Source organism: Xiphophorus hellerii, chromosome 6, assembly GCF_003331165.1.
Source record: "Xiphophorus hellerii strain 12219 chromosome 6, Xiphophorus_hellerii-4.1, whole genome shotgun sequence".
Lineage (NCBI taxonomy): Eukaryota > Metazoa > Chordata > Actinopteri > Cyprinodontiformes > Poeciliidae > Xiphophorus > Xiphophorus hellerii.
In genome coordinates this window covers 20,597,960-20,612,094 of record NC_045677.1, presented here as the reverse complement: position 1 = coordinate 20,612,094, position 14,135 = coordinate 20,597,960, and the positions used below count along the sequence as shown (strand labels likewise).

Here is a 14,135-nt window from a genome sequence, read left to right as displayed (position 1 = left end):
ATACGGGACGAACATTTAACGGCCAAATATGGGACGACTCCGTATTTTACGGGAAGGGAGGCAACCTGATTCAGGGGTGCTGAGATACAGTTTTAGGGGTGCTAAAGCACCCTAAAACAGACCTAGATACGCCACTGACTCTTCCATCGATACTTCAATGTGTAATATGCTGTTTTAACACCAGATGGCGCTAGATCTCCTAATGGGCTCTTTGCACCTGCCGCGCTGACGTCACAACCGCATGCGCAAATGCGGCACTCTTTTTTCGGCTTTGTTACCATGACAGCTAGAAAAGACAAAGTCTTATTTCAGACGCAAATAAAACAATACTATGAACATTGCTGTCTTCCTAATATAATGGGCTTTTAAGTTTTCATGGATTTCCAAGCGGTCCTGAATTAAGAAGACGGTGGCTTGTAAATATCCTCGCTACCAGTTAAAGCTAACACCGCACAGCAAAGTTTACAGCCTTCACTTCACTCCGGATCAATTTCTTCAGCCCAAAGAAGAAGGTAAAGGAGCCTCCTGTGTTATTTCAATTAAATTACTTCTGTATTCAACCTGAAAAAGCGAGTTTACGGGAAGGAGAGAGCAGACCAAAGCCAGACAACTGAGCTAGTGATCCGCCTGTACACACTGCTGTAAACACCGTCCTGCTTCACAAGAATCATGCAAAACTAATAAAGCGAAGTAACACGGAGACCTTAAGGAACACGGCCATATTTTTCTAAAAGCAACAACTTTGAACCTGAACAGTCAGCTGAACTAGAACTCCGACACCAGAGCTGCTCTACTGTTAAGCTATGGGCTTGTTGTTCCTCAGGCTTCAGAAGCAAAAAGCCTGAACCGTAAAATCCCCGTTACTTGGTCTCTGACACTAACGACAATAAACGCACGTAATATACTTGAAAACAAGGTAAAAATATTGTCCGTTAGAATGGATGAAAAATGTTTAGATACATTTTTACAAGAAAAATGTCTAGCATAAGCTAAAGCTAATGTTAGCCACAAAGTTTAAAGAAAGTAAAACTCACCTTCGTATCTGTGTATAACGAGGCGAACATCTTAAAATCTTTCTCCAGCTTACTTGTCGGGGCTTCGGATCGATGTTCATCATTAATTGTTACCTTGGACAAGCCCTGCAAATACCCAGTGTAAAGAGCCTTTTTCAATAGATCGGAAAGGAGCAGCTTTTCCCCGAACCCGGAAGCTGAGGTGCAAAGAGCCCATTACTTCTTAAGGAAGCCTGTGTCACGTGATCTGTGATCAATGCTGTAACTTCATTCCTGTAGCCCACAGGAAGTCTCTGATTACTGATTTTAAAGCCCACAAAGAGAAAATCTACACTGTCTATGCTGGTTCTGACTCAGCTCTGGAGGTTGGTGTGTTCGGACTGCCAGAATATTGGTCTACACTACCAATATTTTTGGTAGTGGTATCTTTGGATTTATTTGCTCTTCATGATAGCTTGTGTATTCAAAGATGATCAAAAGAGTATTAAATTTCCATATTTCTAGGTTAAGTTTTCTTGCTGTGGTTTGTAGCTTCTCAGATCCAAATGATCTTTAAATGAGGTTTTTGTTTTTTTATCAACTCCAACTCGCTTTTTAACTGGGTTGTGTAAGAAACTCATTAAGGACATAACATTATTCAAAAACAGCTGGAGAGAGATGGCCAGTTTCAGAGATAAAACCTTTATTATACCCCACACAATCCAGTCAGAAATTAACATTGAAAAGACAATATCAAACCTGAATACAAATTCCTTTTAGATCTTGTTTCTATAATCCACCAAGATGCAAACAAACTCCCTTGTTTTTCCAAAATTACTGTCATCAATTTAAGGAAAACATTGAACATCTTAATCTCTTGATTAATACCACATTTTGAAACAACGTAAAAAAGATGCACAAAGAAAAAGGTTTTTAATAAAATATGTAAAACTCCCAGCATGTAAATTTTAAATTTTGGCTTTATAAGCAATTTATGTGAGGTTCAAATGTGACTTTATCATCCTAGGTAAGATATAAAATCCTGCTTCTTTCGTAGAGACTTTTTAATCCTTGTAGCAATGTTAATTATTTATTAAATGTGTAAAGTATGCACAAAGAATAATTTCTATAACTATTATTTAGTTTATCCTAAATGTACTAAATGTTTTCTTAAGTTCAGTAAAAGCAAGTTTTAAAATATCACAATGAAACAATGATGATAGAAATGAAAATATATTTCCATTATAGTACCAGACTGAAATATAATCAGTGATTTAATGTTATTACCGCCACCATAAACAAAATACTCAAAATATTCTGTAAACTGGTCAAAAAATACATCTGAATATGTGAAGCGGATATTTAGATAAAAAGAAACAAAATTGATTACTAAGGGTATTGAAACTTTAGCATATTAGACATTCAAAATACACTGCCACCTAACTAGTTAATTTGACAACCCCCAAAATAAGTAATAAACTTACCAAAACCCCAGATGACTAAAAACTTTACTAAAATGTAATAAAACACAAAAAAGTTACACATGTTGCATAGGTATAATACTGTATATTGTAGTCTCTAACATAACTTTTTCCCCCCCAGTGGCTGTATGCTTTTTATCAATAGAAAAGGTTAAGCAAGAAAATAGATTTTTCACCATTTTCAAGAATATAATCAGCAATGGCTACGTGAATTTACCTACATTTTGCATCTATTGTTTTTAGTCAAGATTTACAACAACAAAGAATCTATTCATGCCTGTATTTTGAATGTGACTCTGTTTTGAACACCCAAAAACCAGAGTTTCAGCACTTAAAACAATAAAACTATTAAAATATTTCAAGAAAGAATTACTTTATCTAAGCATCATGTCTAATTTATTTATTTTATTTTTTACCATTTTCACAATCAGATTTTGTTAAAATTCAATAGTTGCTAAAATTCAGTTGTATAAAGTCACAACAAAATAAAACAATAAAATGTGAATATTTTGAGGAGTAAAATCAAATGAATTTTTATATTTTACTCTATGGGAAAAAATCTCTAGTGGGCAAAACTGATATTTCACAATTAACTTCAGAAAATGACCAAAAGTAAATTATTCAGCTGAAGTAATATTACAGCCAAAATGTTTTGCTTGGCTTAATCTAACTTCATAAGAGACAATTAAGAGAAACTTGATAGAAAGTAAAAAAGAACAAAAAACTATACTATTGTTGAAATCAGACAAAAGGGACATCTGCAACAGATCTGAATTAAAAATAGTCCCAATTTGCCTGTAGAATTTGTTTGACAGTGTAATATTGTCAATAATCAAAGTCTCTCTTTGATGATCAGGCAGATGGAAGTGATGTGTAGTTTCGATTCTTCTCGTTAACCAGCATCATCCAGAGTTTTCACTATGCAGGAAAAAAAACCCACTTCAGTCAGTTAGGTCATAGATGAAATAAATGTTCATATAAACATTTAATTGTTAAGCCAAACACATAATAACAGTCATAAAATATTATTGAAATATTGCTATGCTGAAATAGATGATTTATCATTGGTAGGTCACCAGATAAATAATACTGGTGAAATTGTTTGTTTTTCACACTGTGCCACTTTGCTGAGATAAAAATTTGATTATATCTTTATCATAATACAAATTATGATCTGAAAGAGTAAATTACAAAGAGTAAAAACAATAAATGAACAAATCAAAGAACAAATTCTGTTTAATTACAATAGAAATATGTTATAGCTAAAATCTTAGGGATGCTCGAGGTCAAGCAGAACCAGTACCAGAACAATGAAATATCCATTATGTCTCATGGATATATTGACTTACTATGCATATAATTGTTTATTAGTCTGAACGGTGTATTTCATAAAACTCAAAAGAAGTCTCTAGTTGTGTTTATTTGACATCCACTTTCACTTTAAGATGGGAATTTAAAGACTGTGGTCATCTCTCCCAGGATGAAGGTCTTGAGTAAAGAAGGATTTTATCAATTTTTTAAAAATGGTAATGCTCTTCATTGTAGGCTGCTGCACTTTATTGTAACTTTTGCAACAACACATTTACACCTGTCTTTTGGAATGTTGTGTGCCTTTGCGTACTCTATAAAGAGCTCTGGTTGATTCCAGAGCCAATTTGTGGCCCTGCTGTTGACAGAAAATACAGTGAACAATACTCATAATAGTACTAATACTTCTTATCACAATAATGAACTATTTAGCAGTTCATTGAGGTTAGGATTGGTTAGCTTTTCACGTTGAACTTTCTGACATTGACTATACCACAAACTCAGCAAAAACAACCATCAAGCATAAAATTTTAAGTACGTCATGAATTTATTTATAGAGAAAAGAAGGTTTTTTGTGTTGTCTTTTTACACTTGATAGATGGAGCAATAACATCAATCTATATGTTTCATTTTGAAATTTATTTTTATGTCTATTGACCAGAGAAATTTAACGAATTTTCTAGAAGTTTACTTCAAATGGAGTTTCAGAAAATGTCATAGTGCAACAATGTAAAATAATAATGTAAAAGACTAAAGAAATTAACTGTAAATTATTTACAAAAGTTTGTTTTTCTTCCACCCACAGTATAAAAAAACATGAAAATTAGATGAATTCAGAATTATAAATGTCTCTTTTACTCTAAATTTCTAGTTTACTCTTTTTTGTGAGCAAATGATTGTTTGAAAGAACATAAAAAAATATTCTTACCTCTTCATGTCAGGACGCTGGACACCTGTTTCCTGTGTGGATCATTTTTATCCTTGTAGCCCTGGGTGTTGATCCACTGTGTGATTGTTGTTTGATGGTCATTTGTCATGACACCCTTGCCTTGAAGCAGGCTGTACCATTTCTGCACCATCTGTGTACTGTTTTCTTGAAAACTCCTCTCAAACATGGAAACCCGGGTTTTACTCTTCTTGTTTTGAACATTCTCGGTGTCAGTCAGCTGGCATCTGAACATTGCACTGAATGTCATCAGTTTAAAGGTTCCAACAACATCATCTTTGCTTATCATGGTAGCTAAGCATGATTTTAAAGCTTTTGGCTCTGGAGAAGATATATCATCAACTACATCTTTAAGGCTGCGATCAGTTGGTAACTTTTGGCCTTCTTGTTTCTCCACACCAGAAGTTTTGCTGGTATCTGAGCCAGACAGATATTTTCTCGCTTGCAACATTGCCACAGCCAATTTGCTCTTCTGGTTCAGTTTGTTAGCTTCCACTATGGTACTGTTTGAAGGCTGCTGATTTGCATTGACGGCTTTTTCTACTGCTGGAATAGCTGTTTTTTTCAAATATCCTTTGTACTTTTCAACCGTTCCAGTTATTTTCTGCAGCAGGGTTTTGTTTTCCTTTATAATTCTTTCTGGTCTACCTGCCTCTGCCATGTACCAGTCTCCTCCTCTGATTGTTTCGGTTAACTCTTTGCGCTTCATAAAAGGTTCCCATTGCCCTGGTTGTTTGAGGAGCATGTTGACCTCCACAGATCTCAGGCGGTTTGCTTCAGAAGCAATCGCTGAATCACTGGCTTTTGGTTTCATGCCTCTTGCCATAGCATGGAACAGAGAACTCTTTTCTTTGCTGTCTATGCTCACTGCCTTATTGTCGATGAACACATCATAATGACCATTAGGGTTTTGGGTGCTCTTTGGCCTGTAGATCAAAGTCACTGTTTCACTGGCAGATATGGTGCTTGGACTAACTTCCTGCATTTTGGTGAGTTTTCCATGCTTGTTTTCTGTAAGAATAACAACTCTAGTACCAGTGGCTTCAGACAGGACTCTGATATCAAGAATAGTACCAGCAGCTTTGTTATTCTTGATCTTTTCAGCATGTGATCTTGTGAGTTGACCAGCATTAGCTGAAAGTTTTGCATTTGGATTTACTGGCATATTTACTATGTAGTTGTTGAGTTGTCCAGCTTTAAGTTTTTCCTCTGTCCTCTCACTCTTTAAGCCGGATTTGACATGTCGCCTGATGGCCTCATGTGCTTCGTTCTGTGCACGAGAAACAAGGTGACTGAAAAACTTCTGATTAAACACCTCTACCAAGGCATCAGCCAGTAAAGTGCTGAGGGTGTCAGCCAAGTCTTGTTTGAATATTTTCAGCATGTCAGTTTCTGAGAAAGTTAGCTCATTTCGCTTCACTTTCAAAGGTTTTTCTTTGATAAAAGTGTTCAGTTCTTTCTCAAAGTTTGAGAAAAACTTGTGGGAGAGGGTGAGTACTTCACCAATAGCATCTCCTGCAAGAATAAGATGGTGGGTAGTTTGAATAGCTGTCAAAATTACACGAGTTTTTCCTTTTGTGCCTTCTGTTGCGCTGTCAAGCACTTTGATGATTGATGAATTAAGCTTGTTCTGCCAACTAAGGTCTGCATATAATGGTTGTAGTGCAGTACTCCCCAACTGTTTGTAAATGGAAAGGAGGTCTTTCTTTCTGTCTTTGTCTTCCAGGACCTGGCGCAGTTGGTCTTTATATAGAAGATCTAACAGTATAACATTATCCACCAATGTAGCCAGGGGTTCTTTTTCCAGGTTGGTTTTCACATCTTTAACAATTCCCTTTGCTATCTCATCTTTGATGCCTTTTAATATTTCTTCAAGTGCTTTCTCTTCTGCTTTCTCAAGTCCGTAAAACAGTGTTTCCTCAGCAATTGTTTTTACTGTATGTTTTAAAGCATTTTTCATGTTTGTCTTTGTGACGGTGCTTAAACTCTGTTTTGCCTGTTTGGAAAGAAACTTTGGCAATGCCTTCAGTTTTTTACCTATGGCTTTGATCGCTGCTTTGGCAGCCTTGAATCCCTTCGAAATTAGTTTTCCAACTCCAAATGATATTATAGAAACACCGATGGAAATGGCTTTTCCGATAGCCCATTCTTTCCAGCTGAACTCTCCTGTCACCATGGCTGTAATACCTTCAATGCAGTCAGATATTCCTTCTGTGATGAGACCCATTCCGATTTGAGCCAAGGTACCAACTGTAAATACAGTGAGCAGTGCTCCAGCAACAATCTGCAAAACTCCAAGCAAGAAAACCACCAGTCCTTCCCAGCAGAAACGAGGCTTCTCCTCAACAGAAAATACATATTTTAGACCTCGACTGTAGAGGTTATCAGCTTCTAACTGGAGAGCTTCATCAGCATCCGACACCAAGGAGAAAACTGGGGATTTTTTGACTATTGCGTCCCTCCCTCTTTCTTTGATTTCATCAATCTTTTGGATGGCCTCAGTGATGTTTTTATCAAAGAACCTGTACATGCTGCACTTGGATGTCATCTGTTTTTCAAGGCTGGATGGTTCACCTTTGCCTGAGTCCACAGTGGCCATTTTAATGAACTGCAAACAGACAAGGCATTCTTCACTCAGATACTTGAGGGACTCTTGTGCCTTTTGTAGGTCTTCTTTGGCTTGAGTCAGGTAGTCTCCCTTTGACAGTTTAATAGTGCAGTATGCGTGACTGTAAAAAGCGATGGCTGCCCAACTTTTATCTTGTTTCATAGCTTTATCAAACAGCCTGGCACTATTTTCCCATTTTTTATCATCCAAGAAAATGTTTCCAAAATTGATGTAGTGATAAATGCTTGAACATGGGGAAGTTTGAGATGAAGACTCTTGCCTTGCCACAGATAAATCCTTCTTTAGACTTTGGTGAAGTTCACTTTTCTTCTGGTGATCGATGTCGTCTGATTTAATTTGGAGCCAGATCCCCCAGAACTCATTCATGATGGCAACAATAACTTTTCTATCATCTCCATCTGTTTTCTTGTAAATATCATGAAGAGTCTCACAGTACTCAGAAAACAGCTCCTCACGTAAATTCATCTCAGAAACGTCATTCATCATTGAACTTATCCTTTCTGCTGCAAGTCTGTCCCTCGTGCTTTTGGCTTCCTCCAGAGACACAGCTGACCTGAAGTCATACTGCAGGTGTTCAGTGCATGCAATGATCTGAGCAGATCCAGGTTTCCCTTTTCGTGCTGTTCGACCAAAAGCCTGGAGTTCTACTCTGGTGTTTTCAGAGAGGAAGGAGAGGATAACAAACAGTCCTCCATTACTGTTCACCTTTTTGGACACTTTAATGTCAGTGCCACGCCCAGCAAGGTTTGTGGCAACAATAACATCCCCAGACTCCAGCTCCTTGTCTATTTTGCTCAAACTTTCTTTATCACTGCGACTGTAGAGGATGATTTCACCTTTAATGCTGCTCTTCAGTTCTTCATAGATCTCTTTGGCTTTGTTGATAGTTTCACAGATCACCAGGGCGGCTCTTCCCTCTCTGTATGAATTTGAGGAAATCTGAGACATGACAACTCCTTTTATTTCTGATTTCCACTCTTTCGAAGTTTTTTTCAGAGTTCCTTTGACCTCATATAGTTTTTTCCTGTTGAATGTTGGCATTCTGCATGCAGATAGACTTGGATATAAATCCTGCAAAAACAGAATGTCCTTTTCAGTACCAAGAGTTCCTGTAGTTCCATATATTTTGCCATGGTACTTTTGAAAAAAGGAGATGTTAGAAATGTAGTTTGTCACTGCTGAAATTGTGCTCAGTTTGACTTGATGCTTAATCTCCACAAACTGCTGCAGACCATCACCCCATTTCTTATTCAGTTCAATGATGCCAGTGGATCTGAAGTCTACTGGACAGATATTCTCATTTTCTACAACATAGTCCCGTCCTTCCTGCAACTGCTTTGCCAGAAAGGCATTCTCCACCCACAAAGGCATTTTGGTCTCAATGAGATTCCTCAAGAATCCAGGAATGCTGATTTTGTCTGTATTATCTGTGCATGGAGTGTACTGAATCTTCTCTGAGATTAATTCTGCAATGGGCTTGATGAGGACTTCTTCTGAGTTGTAGAGAGGACAACACAATCCTTCATCCAAGACAAGAAACTTTAGGTCTGGTATTTGATTTGTGTTGTAAGGACTGAGTTTTCTTGGACAAAGCAGTCCTTCATCATTTAATGTGTAAATTGTAAAACCGTAGGGGACATACTCCTCCATTTCTTCAAAAAAATTTATCACAGCATCTTGAGTCACAATTTTCAGCTTTTTAAGGATATCATTCTTGTCTCCCTTATGGATGTCCTCTGTAAATCCTTGTGGTACAGTGTTGGTTTCTTCTGCAATATGTAAAATATCCAGCGGATCATTTATTTCACTTTCTTCTGTGTTTATTGAGTCAAAGATGGCCCTGAAGAATGAAGCAGGTGGACCCTGGACAAATGTCTGGTTTTCTGATGACAGAAAGCCATACTGCTGGACGTGTCCCCAGATCATTGCTAGAATAGTATTCAGGTGCTCCATGGATACCAGGGGGCTGGACAGGTAAGTGAGCTGCACTCCCTGATCCAACAGCAGAGAATCCACTTCATCAATGATGATGCACTGATAGCTGCGATCAGGTCTCACATCTTTCATCTCAAATATCTGGCGAAGATGATCAGCAGCAAAGGTTTCAATAGTTCCATAGATAATGTCTTTTTGGTAGCACTCCTTTCGACTGCTATCATCAGTTTTATTTGTGTTTGTGTCAACAGTAATGCCAAAGTACTTGTAGAAGTTTTCCCATTCTGCCGCATCTCTTTGACACAAAACTGAAGAGCTGGACACCACATCTACCTTTTCACCCCTAAACACACGCAGTGCCGCAAACATTGCAATAACACAAGACTTTCCTTCCCCAGTTCCCATTTCCAGGAGTTTCCCAGTGTTGGACAAGGCCAAGAGGCACCAGCTTATCATCTGAGTGGCTCTGGGGCAATACTTTTTGTCAGCATTAACTGCATTGCATAACACTGCCAAGACCTCCTGAAGATCAGCTATTTCTGTGCTGTGGCTGAGTTGTTTAGCCTTTTTTATGTCATTATATTTTTTGATTTCTTCTTTTTTGATGAGTTCTGTCACATGAGCAACTATCTTCTGTGATTTGTTCAGTGTTTCTTCATCAATGTCTTCCATCTGTCTTATCTCATCAAAAAGGGTACCAATGGTTTTCATTTCCTCATTTCCAAGGCTTTTCCCTAAATGCTGGATCAGATTTTCTGTTTTATATGACTCTAGTAAACTAATGACAGATTGATTTTTCTCATCTGTCCACTTGGAAGACACCCTATATGTTTCCATCAAATGTAAAATTTTCATGATTGAAATGCATCCCTCACCATGATGGTGATTGATTAATGCTCCAAGAAGGTTTAGGAGTTCCAGTGGTGACCAAAGATGTTTGTCTCCAAGATTTGAAACCATTTGAAAGACTTCAGTGGTTTCTTTACTTGAGGCTCTAATTTGCTCTGAAGATGTCAAAATGCTGTCTAAGCACCATGTTTCAGCAGCGGACGTCATACTTTTTCCACCTTTAGTTCCACTGGTAACCACTTTGAGGAGATTCTCAAGAAACGTCAGACAGAACATGTCTTTAGGAAGAACTTCCTTTCCACTAATCTTCTTAAGGATTTTTACAATTTGTGCTTCTGTGCTTGGACTTTCTTTTAAATTTGACTGTAGAGCTTGAAAAATGGCCTTGATGAACCTCTCTCTGTCTTCCATGTTTTCCGATCGTAATCTTCCCATGAGGTTTTGCAGGGCTTCTGCAGAACAAGCAAGAGATTCGCTATCCTTGAGCCTTGGTAGATCAAGAGTTTGTGATCCAATAAGACATTCTTCTTCAATGATAAATCCTCGTATGAGATGAGGAATCTGAGTTTCAATGACCTCTTTCCAGTACATGAAATAGTCAGACACAAAGTCTTGAAGTGTACCATAGACGACATCAGCTTCATAGATCGTCATAAAAGTTGTGTCAGTTTGTTTCTTGATATTTGTTCTGACAGATATTCCAAGGTTCTTGTAGAAATCAGACCATTCCTTAACTTGAGTTTCAGTGTCATTGTCAGAGTTTAGCATAATGTCCACTTTGTTCCCCATATAGAATTGTGCTGCAGCAAACAGGGCAATGACACATGGATCTTCAGAAGAAACCAGTTGTGGTATGTTTGTCTTCCCGGTTAGCACCAGAACACACCACTGCACCATGTGTTTCACTGTGGGCCACCAACTCTTTGCATCAAAAACTGCTTTGCAGAGTTGAGACAGACAGTTCTGCAAATTCTTTGTATCAAAAGTTTCAAAATTTAAAGATCCCTTGGGAGCATTTTCTGAAACCTGGAAAACACCAGTGATTACTGTTTTTATCTCATTAATCCTGGAGTCATCCAACTTCTGTGACATTTTTATGTTTGCTAGAGCTGCATCTAGACTGCTTTCATCCCTCTTTTTGAGAATCTTATGGAAATCCTGATAGAAACTTTCTGAATTAGCATTGTCAAGAGCCTGAATAAGAGAGTGTCCAGAATCATCCGTCCAGCTTGGAGATATGTCATAAACCTCGACCAACTTTAGGACTTTTGCTACTGGAACATCTTCAGTGCATTTTAATGAGAGTGCTTTGAGCAGATTCACTGCCTCCATTGGTGTCCATTGGTCTATTTCTACAAGTTCAAGGATCATCTCAGTTGATGCAGAGTGGCTCTCTTTACCATTAAGATTGACAAGAGCCGACATTAGAAGTTTCAGACATTGAATTTCCATTTTTAGGACAAATATAGAGGCTTTGCCAACTGTACCATGCATTGATGAAATGAGGATGCTCAGGAACTCAATTGCAAAAAGCTGCTCCACAGTGAGCTCTGCCTTGGCCCATTTCTTTGCTATAATGACTGCATCAGCATCAGATTTGTCCTTGTCACCGATGTAGCACATCAGAGTAAGATACAAGGCTTGGGTCAACTCAAGATTCTCAGAAATATTGGATGCTGATTGGCTGAAGGACCCAACTAAGGACTGCACATGATTGGAGATATTTTCTCGAGAGACCTCTTCTGGTATCTCTACAGACAGCGCACACAGCTCTGTGATGTACACCTGAGCATGCTGCAGGGTGCTGTCAGATGGCGGATCATTTATCCATTCATCAAACAGGAGTGTGTCCAGAGCTGAGAGGATCTTGCCCAGCAGATCGGCTTTTGGAGCAGTGAGAGTGAGATCAGAAGCTTCTATGTTACATTTCAGAGAGATAATTTCTAGAAGCTCATCTTTACCCCCGTAAGATGTATAATCAGCTTCAAATTCATCCATGTACCCAATCAGAACATTATGCTTGGACTGCTGCTCTTGCCTATTTCTCTGTTGTTTCTCATACTGCTCTTTGGCTCGTTCCTTTGATTCTGATATTCTTTGACTCAACTCCTCTTTCTTTCTCTCCTCTTCTTTCCTTTGTTGTTCTTCTTGTCTTCTTCTCTCCTCCTCTATTCTTTTTCTCTCTTCTTCTGTCTTTTTTTGCTCCTCTTTCCTCCTCTCCTCCTCCTGTCTCTTTCTCTCCTCTTCTCTCCTTCTCTCTTCCTCTTTCCTTTTCCGTTCCTCCTCTCTCCTACGTTCCTCCTCTCTTCTCCTCTCCTCTTCTCTCCTTCTCTCTTCCTCTCTTCTTCTTTTTTCTTCTTCTTCCCTCCTGCGTTCTGCATCTCTGATCGGCTTATAAAAGCAATCTGGACACTGGTATAGATTATTATAGCCAACTTGTCTGTAGTATTCCCCTCCATTGAACACGTGCACATGCTGCCCATGGATGACATCTTGTCTTAAATTATCGAAGGACCGACATGGAGGCAAGACTCTGTGACAGTTGTAGCACCTGAGGCTGTCGCCCATGTTTGCTTCTGATGGTACGTTTCCCATTTTTAAAATTTATTTTCAACTTACGCAACAGTCAGCTTGTGCAACAGGAGTCTACCTGAAAGATAACAAGAAAAAAAAAACATCTGTTACATTACAAAATCACATTTGTAAATTGGTTTTGTGCAAAACCTATTTATGATATACTTTGATTAATTTGATACCGTCTCCAAAATACTGGCATTTGGCACTTGAAGCTTTTAAAAAACATTTTCGAAGACTCTTTCTCAGAGTCTAATTACGTTTTTTTATTATCTTACTGGAAATACCATAGAGAAACACGTCAATTTCTGATGAGAAATCTCATAATTACAACTAGCACAGATTATTACAAAAAATACACCTTTTTTGTTATAATGTACTTTTCCAAAAACTAACTAATTCATTAAATAAACTAATATTGGTTTTTATCATTTTAAAACTAATATTAAATTTATTTGAATCTGAATGAAATAAATAATTTTCACATAGACAGCTTTGTCTTATTAAATAAAGAACTACAATTAACAACCGGTTTGTTAATGCTGATTAAATTGGGGTCAGGTTTTTTTTTCATTTTTATGAAAAGAAAAATCTGTTTTATATGTTCAATAGAAAAAAGTTTTTTTCTTTCCATGACAGGACTGGATAGTGCAGCTTGTGAGTCAGTGCAGAAGGTTTCTTCACATGATGAAGCAATACAAAATAAAAAATGAACAATAGCATAAATTATGATGAGAGTAACTTACATACTGAAAAAAATGTTTTCCATTGTTAGACAAGCCTCACACACACTTGGACAAAATAGTTGGTACCTCCATGTTAACAGAAAAACCCACAATAGAGATCAAGATCAAACTTTCACAAAATCATTCAAAAGTGATTTATATCAATATTTTATTGTTTCCACTTTCTGGCTGAATTCAAACTTTTAGGAGCTATGGCACAAGAGTGAACTCATGTTTGTTTGGGTGTAGAGTGACTGAGGTCCCTGGCATTATTCTGCTACATCAGTAATAAAATGTTGTTGTGAAAGTTTGATGCAGAGATAATAGTTTCTTTAAAGAAATGCTTTCACTTTGCCGGCTAATATTTCATTAAAAAACAAACAAACAAGCAAACATACTAAAAACCAGACAAAACACAAAGTAACAGTGAAACTTCATCTTATCGTGAGAAAGTGTTAACATTTTATAGGATGTTGAAGATGCCTTTCTTATACAGAGAAACTGACTATTTAAAATAAGTCATGAATGATTAGTAAATCAGGAGGTTACTGTTTAGTAACAGCAAATATAAATGCAATATGTTCAAGTAAATATAAAGATGACATTTTTACAGGGACGGTTGTCTTTCAGTCACATGATTTGTGGTTTGTTGCTTTGCCTTGAAGATTTTAAGTTTTTTAGCACATGCTACTGCCA

General features: G+C 37.5%; 1 protein-coding gene across 1 annotated transcript; it reads right to left on the bottom strand.

Annotated features, from left to right (window-relative positions):
* Positions 1-1,673: 1,673 nt before the first annotated feature.
* Positions 1,674-12,753, bottom strand: LOC116721914 (uncharacterized). Its single transcript, XM_032565946.1, has 2 exons — positions 4,710-12,753; positions 1,674-3,391 (listed from the first exon to the last, which is right to left on the bottom strand). Exon 1 carries the CDS (start codon positions 12,733-12,735, stop codon positions 4,714-4,716), a length of 8,022 nt encoding a protein of 2,673 aa, XP_032421837.1. The 5' UTR covers positions 12,736-12,753; the 3' UTR covers positions 1,674-3,391; positions 4,710-4,713.
* Between the last annotated feature and the right edge of the window lie 1,382 nt (positions 12,754-14,135).

Excerpts from the sequence above, each read along its gene's own strand:
- LOC116721914 (XM_032565946.1), bottom strand. The coding sequence starts at position 12,735 with ATGGGAAACGTACCATCAGAAGCAAACATGGGCGACAGCCTCAGGTGC.